Source organism: Phyllobates terribilis, unplaced genomic scaffold (genome assembly GCF_046119375.1).
Source record: "Phyllobates terribilis strain yellow unplaced genomic scaffold, ASM4611937v1 Scaffold_3__8_contigs__length_932513732, whole genome shotgun sequence".
Classification (NCBI taxonomy): Eukaryota; Metazoa; Chordata; class Amphibia; order Anura; family Dendrobatidae; genus Phyllobates; species Phyllobates terribilis.
In genome coordinates, this window is record NW_027362763.1 from 191,281,228 (window position 1) to 191,304,975 (window position 23,748).

General features: G+C 44.0%; 1 protein-coding gene across 1 annotated transcript in view; it reads right to left on the bottom strand.

Moving 5' to 3' along the window:
• Positions 1 to 398: 398 nt before the first annotated feature.
• The window catches only part of FBXO36 (F-box protein 36), a 54,483-nt gene continuing 31,133 nt past the window's right edge, over positions 399 to 23,748 (bottom strand). The window contains exons 3-4 of the mRNA XM_073674410.1: positions 11,387 to 11,559; positions 399 to 3,663 (exon numbers count right to left, since the gene is read on the bottom strand). Of these exons, the coding sequence (XP_073530511.1) occupies positions 3,475 to 3,663; positions 11,387 to 11,559 (362 nt within the window). The 3' untranslated portion in view covers positions 399 to 3,474. The remainder of the gene's footprint in view (positions 3,664 to 11,386; positions 11,560 to 23,748) is intronic.

Sequence of the window (23,748 nt, forward strand, 5' to 3'; positions counted from 1 at the left end):
AGGCACTTTTACGCATGCTTAAAAAGACGGACTCCGTCGGATCATATGCCAGACGGCGTCCACAGTGCCTCCATCTGCCTCACTATAGGCAATCTTCTGCCTGGGGTTGCGTCTGAATCATGTATTTCAGAGATTTACACGGAAACCCCGATTTAAGCACTCAGCACAGGATAAATGTAAGTTGAGCCTTACTGCGATTTTTGGGAGGCAGAATGAACAAATCAACAGCAGGTGAAGAATTAGTTTTATTTATTTTTTACGCTATTCCTCGTGCAGTATAAGTGATAAGACAACTTTATTCTTGCGATTATACAATTACAGCGATACCATATTTATATCGGGTTTTTGTGTTTGGCTGCTGTCACACACTAAAAGACGCTTTTTCTTTGCAAAAACTGTTTTTTGCATTGCCATATTATGAGCGCTATAATTTTTCCATATTTCTGCCGACAGAGTCATGTGAGGACTTGTTATTTGCGGGACGGGTTGAGGTTTTTATTGGTACCATTTTCAGGCACATTTTTGATCGCTTTCTTTTCCGAATTTTGGGAGGCAGAATAAACAAAAAACAACAATTCAGGAATTGTTTTTTGAGTTTTTTTATGCTGTTCTGAACATTTATGTTTTTTTATGTTTTGGCGCTTTTACACAATAAAAACTTTTGTAGAAAAAAAAATTATTTTTGCATCGCTTTATTCTGAGAGCTGATGGAGCTGTATGGAGCTTTTTGATCTAGTTTTATTCCATTTTTTGTTCGGTGGTATGATGATAAAGCATATTTTTTCATTTTTTTTTTTTTATGGTGTTCACTAATGGGGTTAACTAGTGGGACAGTTTTATAGGTTGGTTCATTCCGGACGCGGCAATACCAAATATGTGTGCTTTTATTGTGTATTTTTTTTCCATAATAATATTTATGGGTACAATATATATTTTATTTTTTAAAATTATTTTCTGATTATTTTCTACAATTTTTTTTTTACGTTTTTGTACTTTTTTACTAAATCCCAATATTGGACTTTCACTTTTAGCAGTCTAATCACAGTTATAAGGTATAGCAGTGGAAGATTACTGCTATACTTCATAACTGTCAGTTCTGCAGACACAAGTTAATTGCACAGTGCATGATCTAACTAACTGACTGGTGCTGGTGACCCAGATGTCGGCATGATGACATCAAATCACCATGGCAGCGATCGGGACATCACGATGACGTCGCGCGATCTCCGATCCAAGAGCAGAGGGGCTTCTGTCCCTCTGCTCGCTCGCTAACTGCTGCGATCGCAGCATTTAGGGGGCTAAAGTGCTGGGAGCGGTGCGGGCACTGCTCCTGGCACTGAATGCCGGGTGTCAGCTGTCAGAATCCGCTGACACCCGAAGGCGATCTTGTGCGCACAGCTTCTGTGCGTGCAAAATCGCCTGGACGTAGCCATACGTCCCTGGTCAATAAGTACCAGGCCACAGGGACGTATGGCTACGTCCCATGTCAGAAAGGGGTTAACAGATGAAAATAAACAATTTACGTTTTACATTTAGTTGCCCAATAATTATATTCCCCTAAGAAAAACAAAACCTCACTTTTACTTTCTTAAATATACAGGTTTCAGGTTTATTAACCTGTTGGATTGACAGATTTGTACTTGTTCAGTAATGAAATTAATCATTATAAATACAAATTGCCTAATAATTGTGCACAAAGTGTAGATGATGCAGCTTTTTCTTGTTTCCTAGATTTCTCTGATGTAATCCACTAGGCCATGCCCTTCCATAAAAGGCCCAGCTTCCTTCCACCGCACTCACAGCCCATATATCAGTCACTTTTTGTCTACTGCACTATTCATCCTCTCTCAAAAACTGCTCATATCTGTCTACAAATCTTTTTTCAGTATGGGAACAAATTACAGCTGCTGTCTATAAAAGTCTATTGAAAGGGAAGTGGAAAAAAGCTGGAGGAAGACAGAAGCAGAGACACACAAAGAAAAACTGCTGAAGCTTCCAGTGAAGAGGCAAAAACTAGCCAAGAAACATTTTTTTGGTAGAGATTGGTAGAGTTCCAGTTGTAAGTTTTGATACACCTACCTGTTGGTTCAAAATTCATGCAAATTTACGTAGGGCAAAACTCTACCATATAAAAATACCCTTACCCTTCTCACAAGGTAACTTTCACCAATGATAATATTTTATTCCTTTATCAAGTTGTTTAAATCCACGTTTGTTATTTGACATACAGTACAGACCAAAAGTTTGGACACACCTTCTCATTTAAAGATTTTTCACTATTTTCTTGACTATGAAAATTGTACATTCACACTGAAGGCATCAAAACTATGAATTAACACATGTGGAATTATATACTTAACAAAAAAGTGTGAAACAACTGAAAATATGTCTTATATTCTAGGTTCTTCAAAGTAGTCACCTTTTGCTTTGATGACTGCTTTGCACACTCTTGGCATTCTCTTGATGAGCTTCAAGAGGTAGTCACTATATCCTCAGATACCACCATGCATTAAATAGAAATGGAAGATTTGGTTGAGTACATTTTATTTTGTTCATCACCTTGGCATGTTAGACTCAAACGTAACAAATAAAGCAAATTAAAAAATCATTAGGTTAGGTGAAATTTTGGCACAAGGTTGCAAAACTTAAAAAATGGTTGTTCCCTTCCTCAAAACTTTAGGCTATGATGCCCTCCCCTCCATCTTTCTGCTACTGCCTTTGTTCTTTGTCATGTCAAAAGCGCTGCAGTCAATCAGTGAGCTCAGCGAGTGATGCTGTGTACACGGGCAGAGCCGCTAAACTCAATGAGTGGCTGCAGCTCTGTTGACGTGATGTCAGCGCTGCAGACAAACAACAAACACAGGAGAGGCGGTGCTGGACCCCGAAATGCAAGAAATACTCAATTTGATTTTATATAATTACTACAGAGTATAGCAAAAAATTTTCTACAAGAGGACAACCCCTTGAAAGGCATTTTATATTGACAGAGACACTGAGCTACTAGTCACCTGTAGAGCATTTTTTCCTGAAAAGCCAGGTACATACATTATATGGCGTGTTTTCCTAGTATGACTGATAAGGCCGCAGTGCTCTTTTTTATATATTTTTTACACTCACATGCAGCAGATTTGTAGCAGAAATGTCTATCACTGACTCATTTATCTATACTGGGCGTGAAAAAACACCCCACTTTAATGAATGGCAAAATTGCAAGCATTTCTGCAAGAAATCTGCCACATGTGAGTACACCCCTGAGTTACAGTAAAGGCACATGTGTCCGTACAGTATAATATCAATTAGGGACGGTGGAAATTACTGATCTGGTCCAGCTGAACCGACCATAATGGGTGGTAGCTATAGTACACAGTCTGTAAGTATGACTAGAAGGCGATCGTATGAGATTCACTTGACTTGTTATTTCCAGTTCTCGAGGCCTGCAGCCATATTTCTCCTCTTTGCCAATGGCGCATGCTGTTAGTCGAAGAATATCTCTTGATTTTCTTGTCTCTCCCTTCGCCTCCGGAGCTGAAGCTGAAGTTGTAGCTTGTTGGTAAAGAAGAACTGTTTCCAGCCCAGTTCCTGTGCGAGAGACCTCATTTCTGGAGTAACCCGGTCACAGGACTGCTCCACAATGTGTTCCCAGAGTTGCTCTGAATTGCAGATCTGAAAAAGAGAAATATTAAGATGGTAAAATGAATATTTGTTCATAGTCACTGCCAAAAATAAAGCTTTGTAAAATCGTGAGTGCCATGTGGTGTAAAACACAAAACTCAGCACTGGAGTCCTAGGTTCATTTCCAGCCAGACCAACATCTTCATGGAGGTTATTTATGCTCCTCCTACCTGCATGGAGGTTATTTGTGCTCCTCCTATCTGCATGGAGGTTATTTATGCTCCTCCTATCTGCATGGAGGTTATTTATGCTCCTCCTATCTGCATGGAGGTTATTTATGCTCCTCCTATCTGCATGGAGGTTATTTGTGCTCCTCCTATCTGCATGGAGGTTATTTATGCTCCTCCTATCTGCATGGAGGTTATTTGTGCTCCTCCTATCTGCATGGATGTTATTTGTGCTCCTCCTACCTGCATGGAGGTTATTTGTGCTCCTCCTATCTGCATGGAGGTTATTTGTGCTCCTCCTACCTGCATGGAGGTTATTTGTGCTCCTCCTATCTGCATGGAGGTTATTTGTGCTCCTCCTATCTGCATGGAGGTTATTTGTGCTCCTCCTATCTGCATGGAGGTTATTTGTGCTCCTCCTACCTGCATGGAGGTTATTTGTGCTCCTCCTATCTGCATGGATGTTATTTGTGCTCCTCCTATCTGCATGGAGGTTATTTGTGCTCCTCCTATCTGCATGGAGGTTATTTGTGCTCCTCCTATCTGCATGGATGTTATTTGTGCTCCTCCTATCTGCATGGATGTTATTTGTGCTTCTCCTATCTGCATGGAGGTTATTTGTGCTCCTCCTATCTGCATGGAGGTTATTTGTGCTCCTCCTACCTGCATGGAGGTTATTTGTGCTCCTCCTACCTGCATGGAAGTTATTTGTGCTCCTCCTATCTGCATGGAGGTTATTTGTGCTCCTCCTACCTGCATGGATGTTATTTGTGCCCCTCCTATCTGCATGGAGGTTATTTGTGCTCCTCCTATCTGCACGGAAGTTATTTGTGCTCCTCCTATCTGCATGGAGGTTATTTGTGCTCCTCCTGTCAGCATGGAGGTTATTTGTGCTCCTCCTACCTGCACGGAAGTTACTTGTGCTCCTCCTACCTGCATGGAAGTTATTTGTGCTCCTCCTATCTGCATGGAGGTTATTTGTGCTCCTCCTACCTGCATGGGGGTTATTTGTGCTCCTCCTACCTGCATGGGGGTTATTTGTGCTACTCCTATCTTCATGGAGGTTATTTGTGCTTCTCCTATCTGCATGGAGGTTATTTGTGCTTCTCCTATCTGCATGGAGGTTATTTGTGCTCCTCCTATCTGCATGGAGGTTATATGTGCTCCTCATACCTGCATGGAGGTTATTTGTGCTCCTCATACCGGCATGTAGGTTATTTGAAGAACATGCAATAAATATTCTAAACCTGGAAACCCCTTTAAGTTTTTTCTCTACTCTGACGATTTCAGCCACAACATAGGTCATGTGGCCAAAGATCAGTGTATGCGGCTGCAGCATAATACAGGTGAATGGGGTCACACTGTGAACCACTAGGTTCCGCAACATGCAAGTGACAAAAATCAAAGTGGTTCCTTCTTTTTATGACTTTCTTGTCACATTTATAGTGTCTTGTGGTTGCAATTTAACTTCATTCACCTGCACGATGCTGTGATGTAGAGCCATGGACAACTTGCACTACTTTTAATAATTTACTTTTGAGAAACTCTTCATCTCCTAGCAGTGGACGTACATGTAAGGCTTTGATCACACATGTGCCACGAGCGTCAGACGTGGGATTAGTTTTGGGTTTTAGTCAGTGGTGACAGTAGGAAAGGCACAGGGAGAAATGCTAGTCTTGCTGTCAAAATGAGAAGCAAGGACAGTCTCCATTACAATATGTATGATAAATAGAAGTGGGTGTCTGGGCTCACTTCAAAGGCTGCAATCACACATGCGGTTTTCTGGGACAACCAAAAGAGAGACACATTAGTCCTTCCTTCATACTTTTTCTTCTTAATGGATCCACTGCTGTTTATGGCTCCAAAAACCATGTATATGCGTAAACTGCCACAAAAACTGCATGTGTGATTTCAGTAGGCCAACATTTCAGATTTTAAAACCATTTTTCAAGCTGTTGTTATAAAGTATTCTAATTTACTGAGATAATGACTTTTGTGTTTTCATTGGCTGTAAGCCATAATCATCAACATTAACAGAAATAAACACTTGAAATAGGTCACTCTGTGTGTAATGACTCTATATAATATACGAGTTTCACTTTTTGTATTGAAGAACTGAAATAAATTACATTTGTGATGATATTCTAATTTTGTGAGAAGCACCTGTATGTGCAATCATTCACGTATTGATGTGATCATGCACGTACTGATGTGATCATTCACGTATTGATGTGATCATGCACGTATTGATGTGATCATGCACGTACTGATGTGATCATGCATGTACTAATGTGATCATGCACGTATTGATTTAATCATGCACGTACTGATGCTGATGTGATCATGCACGTATTGATGTGATCATGCACGTACTGATGTGATCATGCACGTATTGATTTAATCATGCACGTACTGATGCTGATGTGATCATGCACGTATTGATGTGATCATGCAAGTACTGATGTGATCATGCACGTATTGATGTGATCATGCACGTATTGATGTGATCATGCACGTACTGATGCTGATGTGATCATGCATGTACTGATGTGATCATGCACGTATTGATGTGATCATGCACGTATTGATGTGATCATGCACGTACTGATGCTGATGTGATCATACACGTGCTGATGTGATCATGCACGTATTGATGTGATCATGCACGTATTGATGTGATCATGCACGTACTGATGCTGATGTGATCATGCATGCACGTATTGATGTGATCATGCACGTACTAATGTGATCATGCACGTATTGATGTGATCATGCACGTATTGATGTGATCATGCACGTACTAATGTGATCATGCACGTATTGATGTGATCATGCACGTACTGATGTGATCATGCACGTACTGATGTGATCATGCACGTACTGATGCTGATGTGATCATGCACGTACTGATGTGATCATGCACGTACTGATGTGATCATGCACGTATTGATGTGATCATGTACGTACTGATGTGATCATGCACGTACTGATGTGATCATGCACGTACTGATGTGATCATGCACGTACTGATGTGATCATGCACGTACTGATGTGATCATCCACGTACTGATAGGTTTCTTAGAGCAGAATGCTGGGTGATTCCCACATACGGATTTCACAATTCATAGCCAGCGAAGGCTTAGCTTAGTCATCTACCTCCACAGCCTCCCCAGTGTCGGACCAGCAGCATACCACGTGACTTTACGTATTCTCAGCCATTGTAGGATTTGAATGAATCTTCTGAGTTAATAATTGATGCCAACCTGTGCCTTCTTTTGTGAGGATATTGCTGCCTGCTGCTGAATGTGTCTCAGCTGGTGCAATAAAGGCCAAAGCAACTACCTGGTCATCACATTATCCTGAGTAACCTAGAATCAGGGAATGTACCAGAGCAGGAGAACCTGCTGAGAAATCCAGTGCGCACTGGGTGGAGTGTGGCTCCATCTGCTGGAGAACAGAAGAATAGGCCCAGTTATATCAACAGACTCCCCCTGTTGTGTAAGGCTGGGTTCACAATTATTTATATCTGAGCTGGGTACATCTGATGTAAAGTTGTGCTCTGTGAGAACTGGTCCAGCCTGATGAGGAAATGCTGTGTGTAGTGTTTTCTGATCCCACTCTAAAACCCATCTGGTGCAACAACTGATATGGCGGATGAATGTGAACAATCCCGTAGAATACCCTATGGGCTCATTTCCCTCATCGGTTTTCCTCCAGCGTTTCTGGACCATGATGGAACGGACAGATAAGCAGAAAGGAGGCCTGAATGTGTACAAAATCCTGATTAAAGATAGTATAAATGAGGGTCTGGACACTGATATTGCATCAAGTGTTAAAACGAGGGGCTAGAAGTGTCTTGAGAGTCATTAAGCTGCTAATCAGTGTTGGGTGTGTGGTTGGACTAGAATGCACAGGAGAGCTAGTCAGGCAGTGCTAATCTCCTGCTGATAAAACGCTCATTGTATTGAAACAAGCACGCAGCCTAGTAAGTGACACATTGCTGAAATCAGTGTCTCAGACCCTACTTCATGCTGCCCTCAGATTACATAGCAAAAAGCCGCTGACATATTCCCTTTCATTTACATAAAAGAAAGGAATTTGCAAGAAAAAAGAATCTATTCCTTTGCAGACCAAGGAGCCATTGTTATGTCCCCAAATGCCATAGGAACCCATCAGTTTCTGGCAGTCACGCTCATGAGGTGACACAAAGAGTCCACCCCTCTCTGTTTAACCACTTAGATGGTGCATTCAGCATCGACCACAGCATCTATGTGATTAAACAGCCAGGAGCAGGAGTTATCTCTGATGCGATCTATCAGCTGTATAATATAACCCGCACCAACAAGTAATGGCGTGGGCACAACTTTTACTATTACTGTGTAAGGCAAGGAAAGGCTAATGCAGTCAATCCAGTTTTTTATGTTTAATTTGATTACATTTACTCTTGTTGGTTTTTTTTTGTATTCTTTGAAAACCCCTTTAAAATAAAGTAAATTTACATGGTGTGGCCCATCACATATTCGCATGACGTGTCACTTCCAGAAGTGGGTCATAATATATTCACACATCCATTGTACCGCATGTGTCCAGTCAGCAAAAGGACCCAAAAATGTAATTGATCCACACAGACATCTGTTTTAATAACATGTCCGTGTGTTCGGTCTGTGAGATTCTGAGCATGCCCTATTCTTATCCATTTTGCAGATCAGACTCGGAGAATACAATCTATTGGGATCCGTTACAGGGAACTTTTCACTGGGTTTTCACTAATATAAACTGTTTCCACCAACTTTGAGCTGTATTTAATGGGAATCTGTCACCAGGTTTTTGCTACAGGTGACAGAGCCGCATAATGTAGGGAAAGAGACCTTGATTCCTGCAATGTATCACTTACTTTCCAGAGTGCAGAAGTTGTGACACAATTGGAGTTTTTAGATGTAGCATGTAGCAGAGGTCAGAGAGCTGCCCCTGTCCACACCACAACTGTCTGTGTACATTGTATAGTGACAGTGAGCTGCTAATCAGTGCTGGGGGTGTGGTCAGACCAGAGCTCAAGGGAGCTAGTCTGAGCAGTGATAATGTCCTGCTGATAATACACTCACTGTATTGAAACAGCAGCACATATAAGCAGCAGCCTAATAAGGCTAAACAGCAGCCTAATAAGTGACACATCACTGAAATCTGTGTCTCAGCACCTACCTTATGCTGCCCACAGATGCATAGCACAAACCTGCTGTCAGATTCCCTTTAATAGGACTCCTGCAACCCCTTCATAAGATCACAGCTCCCCCGCATACCTAAGAAAATTACTTTTATAGTTGTTCCTCTCCACGTGTTAATCAGCTCCGAGCAGTCCCATGGGCATCTCCAGAGTGTGCTTGGTGCCTCCTCTGTCCCCGCAATCACCATCTCTCCTGCCTTGATTGACATAGCTAATGTCATCACTCAGCCTGTTGCACCCACGTAGCTCTAGTTCCCTAATGTGCAGGTACGATAGTTCTACAGACTGTGTGGATGACGTAAGAGAGGTCAGCCATGTCAATCACTGCTGGAGAGATGGCGATTGTAGGGACAGAGCAGGCGCCGAGCACAGTCCGGAGATGCCCATTGCAGCCCTCCGCACTGATTATGTTATTTATTTTTATAGACCATTAATTCTATGCTGCTGTACATGTGAAAAGGGTTTAAGGGCTACGGAGACCCCTCTCATTAACACTGCGAACGACTGTCTTTGCTGCTATAAATTCACCAGTCCTAGGACCAGCCATGTGTCTACAGCAAAATACAAATAACAAAATAACAGTGACAGACAGGTACAGAGGGGAGAGGACCCGGCCCTCACGGGCTTACAGGGTACTGGGGAAGAGGACAGGAGGTTGGGGGATTGAGGCAGCTCCGGTGGTGGTGCGGTGACAGCTGTAGGTTTTCTTGAAGAGACGGGTTTTCAAATTCTGTCTGAAGGTTCTGAATATGGAGGACAATAGGGCGTGTGGGGGCACAGAATTACAGAGGATATTGACTTAGGGCTGATTAGTATATGAATAGGAACAATTATAATATATGCAGATATGCAGGGCAAATGTGATCTTATAATGGGGTTTGCAGGAATGTTATTAAAGAGGGCCTATCACTTGCTAAAATATATTAAAAAAATCCCTGAGCTCTCCTGATTCTGCCGTTCTTTTCTATTTTGTCTGCGTCGCTCTATTGCAGACATATTCACATTTGTTGCTTTTGGAGCACAGTATGGGAAATCTCTGCAGTCAATCCACAGCTCCCTCCCAGATGCTGCCAATCTGTGCTCATCAGTGTCTGAGACTAAGGCCACGTTCACACGTTCAGTATTTTACATCAGTGTTTTTAAGCCAAAACCAGGAGTGGAACAATCAGAGGAAAAGTATAATAGAAACATGTCACCACTTCTGTATTTATCACCCACTCCTGGTTTTGGCTTACAGATACTGAGGTAAAATACTGACCAAATACTGAACGTGTGAACATGGTCTTATAGACAGCGAGATCAGCTACTGAACTGTAATTGGCAGCATCTAGGAAGAAGGGGTGAAAGTGCACACCCACAGAAAGGACTCTGCAAAGCAGAGATTTCTCATACTGTGCTCCAAATGCAATGAATGTGAATATCTTAGCAATGGAGTGACGAAGTGCAAAACAAAAAAGTATCAGAATCAGGAAAGCTCAGGGATTTTTACAAGGTATTTTAATTTTACTGAGCAAGTGACAGGTCCTCTTTAAAGACTGCACAAGAGTGGTGGACACACTTTAAATAGGGAAAACTTGGTGACAAGTTCCCTTTAAATACGGATAGCAAACAGAAGACATTCTTATTCTTTTTTACTTCAGTTTTCCATCAGTGTTTCACTGATCTATTGTTAAGAGTAAATGGATCAAAAAAATTAAAAGAATCTCTCAGCAAATTGTATTATGTAATCTGAGAGCAGCATAATGTAGGGGCAGAGATCCTGATTCCAGCAACGTGTCAATTACTGGACTGCTTGGTGCAGTTTTGATAAAATTTCTCTGCTGCATGTATAGTACACAGATTAGCTGGACTGGTTTGCACGAGACACCTAGTCCTGAAGTGATAATCTCCTGCAGACAAAACACTGATTGTACTGAAACTACAGCATACAGCCTAGTGATACATCCCTGGAGTCAGGGTTTCTGTCCCTACAATATGCTGTTCACAGATTACATAGCAAAAAAGCTGCTGACAGATTCCCTTTAAGACAGTCTACTTCTGCTATGCTTAAAAACACATCGGAAAAAATGGATGCAACACACAGGCAATGCAAATGACGATTCATTTTACACGCTTATGTAAAAATATACACGGATGTTAAAATGTAGCCAAATGCAAATTATGCCCAAAACCCTATTTGTGCCAGACCAAACTGCAAGTCCACAGCAAAACCCGAGGCACTACCCTGGATATCATGGGCAGATTGTCGAGCGATTACATGTCAGATTTTTCTGATGTGTATTACTCCGTGCACATGTACCGAATTACAATGAACTAATAGATTTACCTTTTGAAATGTATGAGACACTTGGGAGAGCTGAGCGATGTCCTCTAAGTCCAGGAAAGTCAGGATATACAAGATCAAGGCCTCGGGAAGGCGCTCCATGAAATCGTACCGCCCGCGGCAGAGGTTAGTCACGTGGTTGAGGGTTTTTGGTCCAAAGATTATCCCAATCTGAGCTGTAGAGTAGAAAGGAGAATCATCTATCTATGTAACTGAGAGTATAAGACACTGAGGAGTTCACCGCGCGTTAGAAGGACACAATGTTCTCTCATATGTGAAGTGCTGAAGTCAAATCTCCAGTCTACAGAGCGGAAACACAGATTAAGAAAACTTCACCAAAAGTGATGATTTACTGGAATCAAGAGGAGTCTGGACAAGCAGGTGTACAGGCCCCGACAAGCAGGTGTACAGGCCCCGACAAGCAGGTGTACAGGCACCCGACAAGCAGGTGTACAGGCCCCGACAAGCAGATGTACAGGCCCCGACAAGCAGATGTACAGGCCCCGACAAGCAGGTGTACAGACCCCGACAAGCAGGTGTACAGGCCCCGACAAGCAGGTGTACAGGCACCCGACAAGCAGGTGTACAGGCCCCGACAAGCAGGTGTACAGGCACCCGACAAGCAGGTGTACAGGCCCCGACAAGCAGGTGTACAGGCACCCGACAAGCAGGTGTACAGGCACCCGACAAGCAGGTGTACAGGCCCCGACAAGCAGGTGTACAGGCCCCGACAAGCAGGTGTACAGGCCCCGACTAGCAGGTGTACAGGCCAAGACAAGCAGGTGTACAGGCCCTGACTAGCAGGTGTACAGGCCCCGACAAGCAGGTGTACAGGCCCCGACAAGCAGGTGTACAGGCACCCGACAAGCAGGTGTACAGGCCCTGACAAGCAGGTGTACAGGCACCCGACAAGCAGGTGTACAGGCCCCGACTAGCAGGTGTACAGGCCCCGACAAGCAGGTGTACAGGCACCCGACAAGCAGGTGTACAGGCCCGGGCAGGCAGGTGTACAGGCCTGGACAAGCCCAAGCATGTTAACTTATGTTAGTCATTTGAAAACTGTATTTCTGGGAGCTAGAAATGTAAAAAAAACACTTGTTAATAATTAATGTAGTTGAAATGCATTTTATTTTAGTTTGTGTTTTTTAGGATTTATTCACATTGTGGTCATTTAGCAATTTTGTTTCCTCCAGGAACTAGCATCAGGTGAATAGTAACACAGGGAGGGTAATCCTGCAGCTGCCCTTTAACCAGCTATCAGTATGTCACATGGCAGCAGTGGGGAAACTCCATACATGCAGGTGTCTCATACATTGCACAGACTGACGCTATGTACGGACGTGAGCTCTGCTGCTAAATTTAGATGGGAATTAAAAAATGTAACTAGAAAGCCCCCAGCTTTCCTCGTGAATAAGAGCTTATAAGAAAAACAAAAGAAAAATCCTGGGAACTGCTTTACAAAAAGAAACAATGAGCTCAATCACTGTGTATCACGTTGCTCCGTAACGCCACCTACTGGTATATTATGAGATCAGCAAGTAAACTATTCCTGGAGAATGTTACAGAACAAGCCCCTTTAGATTATTCATTGTTTTTCAAGTTCTGCAATTTCCAAACCACCCACAGTTTTCCAGGTCTGAATTAACAGCCTCATATATATCTTTGCGGCTGTCTGTTAGTTCAGGTCAGAGGACCCACAGTTGGTCCGGAAATTGTGGTCCATACACAGACCGTGAAATGAGAGCCGCAGGCTTCGTTCAGATGAACATTATCTTTAAATCTGTGCATAAAATGGATAACACACAGTCCAATTAAAGTTTACGAGCTGGTTCAGATGACTGATCTTTTTTCACACGGATCAAGTGTCTATCTGAAAAAAAAGTGTCAAGTGCACCCCTCCCCCAAAAAGCAAAAACAAACGACAATTCGTGTGAGAGATAGAGAGAGAGGTGCTGCAGATGGAGGCGTAAAGTGATATTCCCATCTCCAAGATCCTATCCCAATATGTAGTATGTGTAAGAATAATAATATTAGCAAATGCCTCCAATTAGAAATGTAGTATAGTTCTTCTGATTCACTATGTCGCTTACCCCATGTGCAGGGCATTGCACTATCATAGGTAACCATGGTTATGACCACTCATATAGTGACAGTTAATTAGTTGTTAGCGGTTGTATCTAAGCTACTGCAATGCCCTGCACATGACGTAAGTGACATAGCAAATCAGAAGAACTATACTACACTTCTAATTGAAGGCATTTGCTAATAGTATTATCATTATTACACCTACTACATATTAGGATAGGATCTTGGAGATGGGAATACCCCTTTAATGCTTAAAACATTGCAATTAGTGCTGACGGTGGGAATAATTTGCTGGTCAGAATGTCACTATTGTGGCCAGTGATTGGCCACTACAGTCTCCAGATGGGTCGTCACCTATTAACATGAATTCTGCACATTGTGATGCCACAAATCACAGTAAGCAGAGAATTCCTATTTCTGACACTTAGGGTATGTGTATGAACACTTTAGGAAAATGCTGGCGTTCCTGAAGCATCTTCCTTGACCTCTTCTGCTTCATTTTTGTGGCAGCTTTGTCCACTGTTTTTTTTTTACTAATTATTATTATTATTATTTCAAATATAAGATAGTGGCAGCTTCCAAGCAGAAGAAGGGTCAGATCACTTCTTTTAGGTGCTTAAAAGATGTGAAAAAACCCAGAACATAAGCACGGCAAGTTGTTTTGATATTGCTGGGCATTTGCTCATTATTTTTGGTGATTTTTTTAGCATTTTTTCAGGAGAGTTCTAGGCAGAATCCACCTGAAAAAGAGGTTGTGTGCACATACTCTTAAGTGTTTGTGCACATGACATCTTTTCAGGTGGATTAGGCTCCGAAACCCACCTGAAAAAGCGCTAAAAGCTCAAAGAAATGAACATATGCATTTCTATGTAAAAACGACTCATTGTTCATATGTTCAGGCTTTTGAACGTCTTTTAACTGCTTCAGATTTCCAAAGACGCCATACAGTTAAAAGAAGTGAGCTCTGGGTTCTTGCTCTCTGGAGATGCTCTATAATTTTTGCTGCAAAAATTGCAAGTGGTTTCTTCTTAAATGGAGTTTAAAAAAAATCTGGAAAACACCAGTAAAAAATACATTAAAAAAATGATGGAAAAATAGTCAAAAACCAAAAAAGGTCAAAAAGGTGCTACAAAAGATGCTCCAAGAAAAAAAAAGCTGGTGTTGTCTGATGCATCTTCCTCTTGAAAAATTCAGCGGGTTTGGGAACATAAAAAATAAGTCTATTGCACATACTCTTGGGTGTTTACCAACAACTTTGGAAACAGATGTGTCCAAATATTTTTGGAAAAGTCGAAATGTCACTCACAACTTTTTGTTTTCCATAGCGAAACATATAGTAAATCACGACACAAATCTCAGTACTGCAACGATTTTACCAGTTGTCATGAAGGCCTAGACGTAAATAGAAGTTTAGATGAGAAAGATTCGGGGAAAAGTTAGATTTACATTTTATTCTTTACTTTCTTGCCGGTTAAAAGTCAGGAAATTATGAGTTATTTTATATAGAAAGAGAATTTATTACCAATAACGGCCAAAAATCACCAATTTTAATTGTTTTACGAAAGTGAGCAAAAAGAAAAGAGAAAAAAAAATTGTGTCGCCCCTAACAATCATAGAATTATTTTAATTATTTTTTAAGGATTGGGTCTGTCCAGTTTCATTTTAGGGTCAATTATTTTGACAAGAAAAATAGAACTGCATGCAGCTGTACTGTTCCCATAAAATGTAGTATTCTCCAGAAGCCCCATAAAAAATTAACACAACAGTGGTGCACGTTCAGACGGGCTATTTCAGTGCCAGGTTTTCAGGATTTTCAACCTCTGGGACTCCTTCTATCCTGAGGATAAATGAGTAGATGTTTATCATCTATTCACAGAATCTGTAACTGCTCCTTGCACAGCCCCGATAGCTGGAGGTGAGAGGCTGCAGGGAGAATATAACTAAATTTTCTACCTGTAGCCACTGTTGCAGTTACACTCCCAAACACGATTAAACACTCTTTACCTACAAACTACCACTATATCTGCAGACAAATAGAGTTTTTGTAGGTGATAGGTTCCATTTTAGAGGGTTGTCCAGTACTCAAACAGCCCCTTCTAAATTGCTATATTCCCCCATACAAAAGCCTGTACTCACCTCTGGTGCCAGTGCCGTTCCAACATTGATAGCATTGGCTCTCCAGGGCTTGTGTGACATTGGTATGCCACATGAGCCCTGCAGTCAATCAGTGGCCGTTTCACTCTCTCTTTCTTGAAACGAAACGGACACCCGGAATAAGTGAGAACTGCAGCTCTCCAATTTCCTCTGAATGTTGGTTAAGTCTGAAGGAAGTGAGAGTGAAGGTTGGCTGCAGGGCTCATGTGGCATAACAATGACCAGTTGTCGTTGGAACGACACCGGAGGGGAGTACAGGCTTTTGTTATCTTATAAGGGGGAATATTGCGATTGGGAAGGAGTTGCCAGTACCAGCTCTACTCTCATACCGGGCCGCTCCAGCTACCTGTCCCTTGGGGGTCAGCTGCCGTGCGTCCAAGGTCTGCCCTGGAGTAGCACCTGGTGTCCATTGGGAGCCAAGCCTAACCCAACCATTAGGGTCTCTAGTGAAGAGTCATGTGCTCACCTTGTCACGCCCCATCAGGCTCTCCTCAGACCTCGGCATAGTGGTTCCACCACTCCCGTAACAGACAACGGTGGTAGATGATCGCAGAATCCTTTACATGGTGAAGAAAAACTCCTTTACAACATCCACCCAAGTGAAGAAAATTCTCCAGGAAGTAGGTATTTCAGTATCTAAGTCTATCATAAAGAGAAGACTTCATGACAGCAAATAAAGAGGGTTCATCCCAAGGCGCAAACCATTTCTCAGCCTTAAAAATAGAAAGGCCAGATTAGACTTTGCCAAAAAATCATCTAAAGAAGCTGCCCAGTTCTGGTGAAGCATTCTTTGGACAAATGAAACTAAGATCAACTTGCAGGGCCGCTATCAGGGCATTACTGCCCTTACTGCTGTATGGGGCCCGGAGCATATGATGAACTGGGAGAGCATATGATGAACTAGGAGTGGAGGGGAAGGGAGTGTTATGATCTGCAACATGAACTAAGGAAAGATAGGGGAAAACTGTCCCTACAGTAAAACTAAGCTGAATCCCTACGATATAGCGGGCTGCTGTTACTAGCGAACAGAACCGCCTTAGTCCTCGACTAGTCTGAACGAAGACCTATAGCATAAGGGGAGGGGTCCCTAAAACAACTAAGGACTGGAACAAAAATGGGACACCTCCTAAACAGAGAAGTTGTTGCAGAACACAAAAAGACAAACAGACAAAAAAGTACTAGAGGTCCCAGAAGGACCAAACGAACTGACAGAGAAAGGCACAGAAGCACCTGGCTAGAGAAACAGTCAAACACTGAAGTCCAGCACAGCCAAAAGGGCGGAGCTGGAATATAAAGGCAGATGGTCACGTGACTGCAAAACACAAGATGGAAAAAACAAACAGGAGGGTTCTAACAGGGAGAGCACGATGAACTGGAAGTGGGGGGTGGGGAGAGCACATGATGAACTGGGAGTGTGGGGGAGGGGAGAGCAAATGGAGTTGAGGATGGGGAGAGCAATTAATGAATTGAGGGTGGGGGAGTGCAAATAATGATAGGGGAGTGCAGATAATGAATTGAGAGTGGGGAGAGCAAATGATAATAAATTGAGAATGGGGGACAACAAATGATGATGAATTGGGGGTGGGGGAGAGTAAATGATGATGAAACGGGAGTGGGAGAGAGAGAGGACATGACAAAATGAATTGGGGCGGAGGGGGGCATGTAAATATAATAAATTGGAGGAGGGGGCGTTGAGGATGACGGAGTGTGACTGGTAATGAATTGGGGGAAAGAGTACAGCTTCTAATTAATTTATATATTTATTAGGTGGGGAAAGTGGCTATTTACAGTTAGTGGGAACACAGTGTTGGATTACAATTTATATTTAGAATGGTGGGTTGCATAATAACTATATATTAATGGTGGGTGCACGTCTGTATTCAGCTGCGTAGCGTAGAAGTTGGGTATTGTGATCTAGATAACTGTGTTATTTTATGCAGAGATGAGTCCTAGCTGGAAGAAGTGATGGTGGTCTGTGCTGGATAAAGAAGAAAAGCAAAGATGAAGGACTGGTGAGTCAGTGTGTTATCTGTACACTGACACTATACACTATATACTATGTACAGAGCTCCTGTGTATAATGTCACTGGTGATACCTGTATTACCTGTAGACTGATAATATATACAGAGCTCCTGTGTATAATATCACTGGTGATCCCCGTATTACCTGTACACTGACACTATACACCAGGGGTCTCAAACTCAGCTGGGCATATGGGCCGCACACGGGAAAAACATTTAATTTGGGGGGCCGCATTATTTGCATGACAAAGTGACATTTTTAGTGATACTATTTTATTTTCTATACACCTTTTGAACTGGTCCTCATCTTGCAGACATGGTCTCCCATCCAGGTCCCCCATATTGCAGACATGGTCCCCCATCCAGGTCCCCCATATTGTAGACATGGTCCCCCATATTGCAGATATGGTCCCCCATATTGCAGACATGGTCTCCCATCCAGGTCCCCCATATTGCAGACATGGTCTCCCATCCAGGTCCCCCATATTGCAGACATGGTCCCCATATTGCAGACATTGTCTCCCATCCAGGTCCCCCACATTGCAGACATGGTCCCCCATATTGTAGACATGGTCCCCCATCCTGGTCCTTATCTTGCAGACTTCTCCCCCATCCAGGTCCCCATGTTGCAGACATGTCCCCCATCCAGGTCCCCCCCACATACTGCGCACAGGGCCCCCCTCAATACTGCACACAGGGTCCCCATCCCCCCAATACTGCGCACAGGGTCCCCGTCCCCCCAATACTGCTCACAGGGACCCCGTCCCCCCAATACTGCGCTCATTGTCCCTGTCCCCCCATACAGCGCTCAGGGTCCCCGTCCCCCCATACAGCGCTCAGGGTCCCCGTCCCCCCATACAGCGCACAGTGCCCCCCCATACTGAGCACAGGTCCCCTGTGGTGTATTTCACATGACAGATAAAAAAAAAAAAACTATCAGAGGCCAGCAGCTGACATCTGCGTCCCAGCGCAGCGGCGTATGACGTCACTGCCATGCGCAGACGTCAGCTGCTGGCCTCTGATAGGCCGGCGGCTGACACTGGTATTGCTGTGCAGAGAGCCGGTCTCTGCGCGGCAATACACTGCATTACAGCGCTGATGTCGGCGGCTGCTGGAGAGAGCCGCGATAGTTACGGGGTCTGTGCCTGGGGGCCGCAAGAAGCAGCCGGAGGGGCTGCATGCGGCCCGCGTGTTTGAGACCCCTGCTATACACTGTATACTACGTACAGAACTCCTGTGTATAATGGCACTTATGGTAATATTAGTATTGTTTTTTTTTTTATTATTAATGATCAGTATTGTAGTATGAAATGGAATTCTTCCTCTCTTTCAATTGTTGGATTTTGGCAGAAGCAAGGTAGGATTATCTCCTGTGACCTGTGTTTAAATATTTTTATTGAAATTTTCCATAAAACGGAAAGAATGGGAGGAGGGGGTACATAAATAAAAGAGGGAGGGGGGAAGGGGAACAGACATATTTAAACAGAAACATTGGGTTTCACATTTAGAATACAACAGTTTGCAATTCCCATAACACACGGAAACATATATAAAAACTAAAAGATTCTCGTATATTAGCATACAATGTTGTTGAGGTTGATAAAATAAAGACAGTATTTTAAAGCAAAGTAGAGTAGAAAATCCGAAATGAAATCCAAGTCAAAATGAGCATAATCCTCATCATCATCTCAAATTAAGATGGTCACAAAAGCGAAGATGAGCTAATAACAAACCTAGGCATGTCACCTAGGCCGTGTTTGAGAACATGGGAGAGTATTTCGAGGTCCAAAGATCCCAACGTTCTAAGTATTTTGAGAAGGAGTTACTCCTAATGGCGGCATTATATTCAAATATGCTATGTTGCGTCACTCTTTCTATCAAGTGTATTAAAGTTGGTGGGTCATCACTAGTGTTGAGCATTCCGATACTGAAATATCGGGTATCGGCCGATATTCGCGGTATCGGAATTCCGATACTTAATTCCGATACTTTTACAATATCGAATACCGGAATCGGAAGTTCCCATAATGCCTGCGCTCTGCAGTGTCTCTGAAGGATGACAAGCTGGATGGCAGCGCTCAGCTGAGATCCAGCCTGTCATCAGAATGCCATCCCAGCGTGGGAGAATTCTCCTGATTGTTTAAAAGCCGGCGGGCGGTAAAAAGCCGCCGGCTTTTAAACAATCACACAGCCCCATACTGCTTCCCCGCAGCCTCCCACCCTGATCCTCCGCTCCCCTCGCCACCTCCCATCCCGATCGTAAGTTAGGACCGGGCGGGGAGCGCAGCTCCAAGGAGCGGGGAGCGAAGGACCCGGGCGGGGAAGCCGGCAGTGAAAAGACTTCACCGGCGGCTTTCCCGTTCTGTGCTGCGCTTTCCCGCCGGTTATTTCAAATGAACAGCTGAGGTATCAGGTGATGCCGATCAGCTGTTCATTTGAAGTCGCCGCGGTGCCCTCAGAGGGTTCATGTGAGTTCATGCTTGACTGCATGAACTCACATGAACTTTCCCACGGCGGCACAGGTCAGCCTCACCTCCAAGACCATCAGACCGGTCATGATTAGTGTGTATGCGAGTGTATGCGGGGTGTGTGTGCGATGTCTGCGTGTGTGTGCGCGGTGTCTGTGCGATGTTTGTGGGTGTGTGCGGGTGTGCGCGGTGTCTGTGCGTGCAGGCAGACATAGGCCGATGTGACACTACTACTCCCATCGGCCTATGTCTGTCCCCCGTCCACTCGTGCCAGCAGGATCAGCTCGATGGGAGCAGTAGTTCCCATCAGCCTGATCCTATTTAAATTGCCCTACTGTGTCCCCAATAAATGTTAAATACATGTCATTGGTGGCCAGTGGTTACCTACAATAAATTAGTTCATACATTACCTGTCCCCGCCGATCGCCACCTAAAATAAAGTAAAAAATAAAAAAATACACCTATACTCACCTAGACACCTAATTCCCCGAAGCCATCAATCTCCTGTAATAAAATATAAAATAATAAACCACAACCTTATCCTTACCCCTCCGTAGTAGTCCACGAGTGTCCCACGAAGATCTCCAGTTCAGAGCAGCCACATAGAATGTGACCGCCCTGAACCGCTGCCGCCGCTAGAATGACGGGGCCGTAAGGGTTCACCGGAGTTCAGGCAGCGCTGCTCCGGTTAGCTCCTTTACGGCCCTGCTGTATCGTGAGAAATTCCCACGGTACAGCAGTGCCGTAAAGGAGGTCTCCGGAGCAGCGCTGACTGAATGCACTCCGGTGACCTCAGTCAGTGGCTCCCGCTGCCGGGAGTGGACGTGTTCCCGGCAGCGTGAGCTTACAGCAGCCATGACAGCTGTCACCATCTCCAGATGTGACAGCTGTGCATGGGAGATCAGCGCAGGAACGAGGACAGGTAACTATTTTTTTTTTTTAGTAAACTAAGAATTAAATAAAATGGTGTGTTTTATTTCAAATAAATTATTTTTTTCTGGGTGTAGTGTGTTTTTTCTTTTTAACACTTTGTAGGTTAGTAATGGGGGTGTCTTATAGACGCCCATCATTACTAACCTGGGCTTCATGGCAGCTGGCGCTGACATGAACCCCACCACTATTACCCCCTGCCACCGCACCAGGGCAGCGTGGAAGAGCAAGGCTAAGTGCCAGAATTGGCGCATCATATGGATGCGCCATATCTGGGGCGGCTGACGGCTGGTGTTTCTAGCCTGGGAGGGGGCCATTATTCATGGCACCCTTCCTGGGCTATTAATATCAGCCCCCAGCTGTTTGCCTAGCCTTTGCTAGCTATTAAAATAGGGGGGACCGCACGTCATTTTTTTGGGGGGGTCCCCCATTTTAATAGCTAGTAAAGGCTAGGTATTCAGCTGGGGGCTGATATTAGTAGCCTGGGAAGCTTCGTGGGTTTTACCCCCTTCCCAGGCTTCAAACATCTGCCCCAGCCGTCTGCTTAACCTCCGCTAGAGACTAAAATTATGGGGGATACCACGCCATTTTTTTTTTAAATAAATCCTTTATTTTAACATTAAATGACATTTGAGGAGTTAATAAAGATGCAGTCCCTAAATTATTATTTATTTTTTAATTAATTTTTCACAAAACTTTTGACGTGGGCTTCGCCATATTTTTGTATGCCAGCCAGGTACAGCATCCAGCTTCTATGAACGCGCCATTTTCCGGGGCGGCTGCGGACTGCAATTTTCAGCGGGGGGGGGCACAAAGCTTGGGCCTCCCTGCGCTGCAGATTCCATCCCCCAGCTGCCTAGTTGTACCTGGCTGGACACAAAAATAGGGAGAAGCTCCACGTATTTTTTTTTTTATTATTATTTCATGAAATTCATGGAATAATTAAGAAAAAAAGGGCTTCCCTATATTGTTGTGTCCAACCAGGTATAAATAGGCAGCTGGTGGTTGGGGGCAGCCCGTTCCTGCCTGCTGTACCTGGCTGGACACAAATATAGTGCGAAGCCCCACGTCAATTTTTTTTTAATTATTTCAGGAAATTCATGAAATAATTAAAAAAAATGTATGTGGGGCTTCGCCCTATATTTGTGTCCAGTCAGGTACAGCAGGCAGGAACGGGCTGCCCCCAACCACCAGCTGCCTATTTGTACCTAGCCGGACACAACAATATAGGGAAGCCCTTTTTTTCTTAATTATTCCATGAATTTCATGAAATAATTAAAAAAAAAAATACGTGGGGCTGCGCCCTATTTTTGTGTCCAGCCAGGTACAACTAGGCAGCTGGGGGCTGGAATCTGCAGCGCAGGGAGGCCCAAGCTTTCTGGGCCCCACCCGCTACAAATTGCAGTCCGCAGCCGCCCTGGAAAATGGCGCGTTCATAGAAGCGCCATCTTCTGGCGCTGTACCCAACTCATCCAGGGCCCTGGTGCGGTGGCTCACTGGGTAATAAAGGGGTTAAGGCCAGCTTGGCATTATCAGCTGGCCCTAAGCCCGAAATTCATGGGGTCACGCCAATATTAGACATGACCACCATGAATTTCTAGTAAAGTATTTAAAAAAAACACAAACACCCAGAAAAAAGTCCTTTAATTGAAATAAACACACAATTCTTTATTGTTCTAAATTAAACCATACTTACAGTCACGCCCATTCCAGCTGAAGCCAACGATCTCCTGCAATAAAAGTAAAATAATAAAGCAACATCATCCTTACCTTTCCATGGTTCCCACGACAGCTTCAGCTCTGCTACATCGAGATGACAGGCTGGACCGCAGCAGAAAGCTGCCATCCAGCCTGTCATCCCGCAGACACTGAGAAGCGCAGGCATGCTTGCGCTCCTCAGTGTCAGGCTGTGACGGCATAAAGATGAGCCGAGGTCATGTCCAATGAACTCAGCTCACCTCATGCACGTCACTGATAGCGTGGGAAAATTCTCCTGCACTCAGCGCTTCAGCGTGAGAATTCTCCCACGCTGTCAGTGACATACATGAGGTGAGGTCATGTCCAATGAACTCAGCTCACCTCATGCACGTCACTGACAGCGTGGGAAAATTCTCCTGCACTCAGCGCTTCAGCGTGAAAATTCTCCCACGCTGTCAGTGACGTGCATGAGGTGAGCTGAGTTCATTGGACATGACCTCGGCTCATCTGGATGCCGTCACAGAGAGACACTGAGGAGCGCAAGCATGCCTGTGCTTCTCAGTGTCTGCGGGATGACAGGCTGGATGGCAGCGTTCTGCTGCGGTCCAGCCTGTCATCTCGATGTAGCAGAGCTGAAGCTGTCGTGGGAGCCATGGAAAGGTAAGGATGATGTTGCTTTATTATTTTACTTTTATTGCAGGAGATCGTTGGCTTCAGCTGGAATGGGCGTGACGGTAAGTATGGTTTAATTTAGAACAATAAAGAATTGTGTGTTTATTTCAATTAAAGGACTTTTTTCTGGGTGTTTGTGTTTTTTTTAAATACTTTACTAGAAATTCATGGTGGTCATGTCTAATATTGGCGTGACCCCATGAATTTCGGGCTTAGGGCCAGCTGATAATGCCAAGCTGGCCTTAACCCCTTTATTACCCAGTGAGCCACCGCATCAGGGCCCTGGATGAGTTGGGTACAGCGCCAGAAGATGGCGCTTCTATGAACGCGCCATTT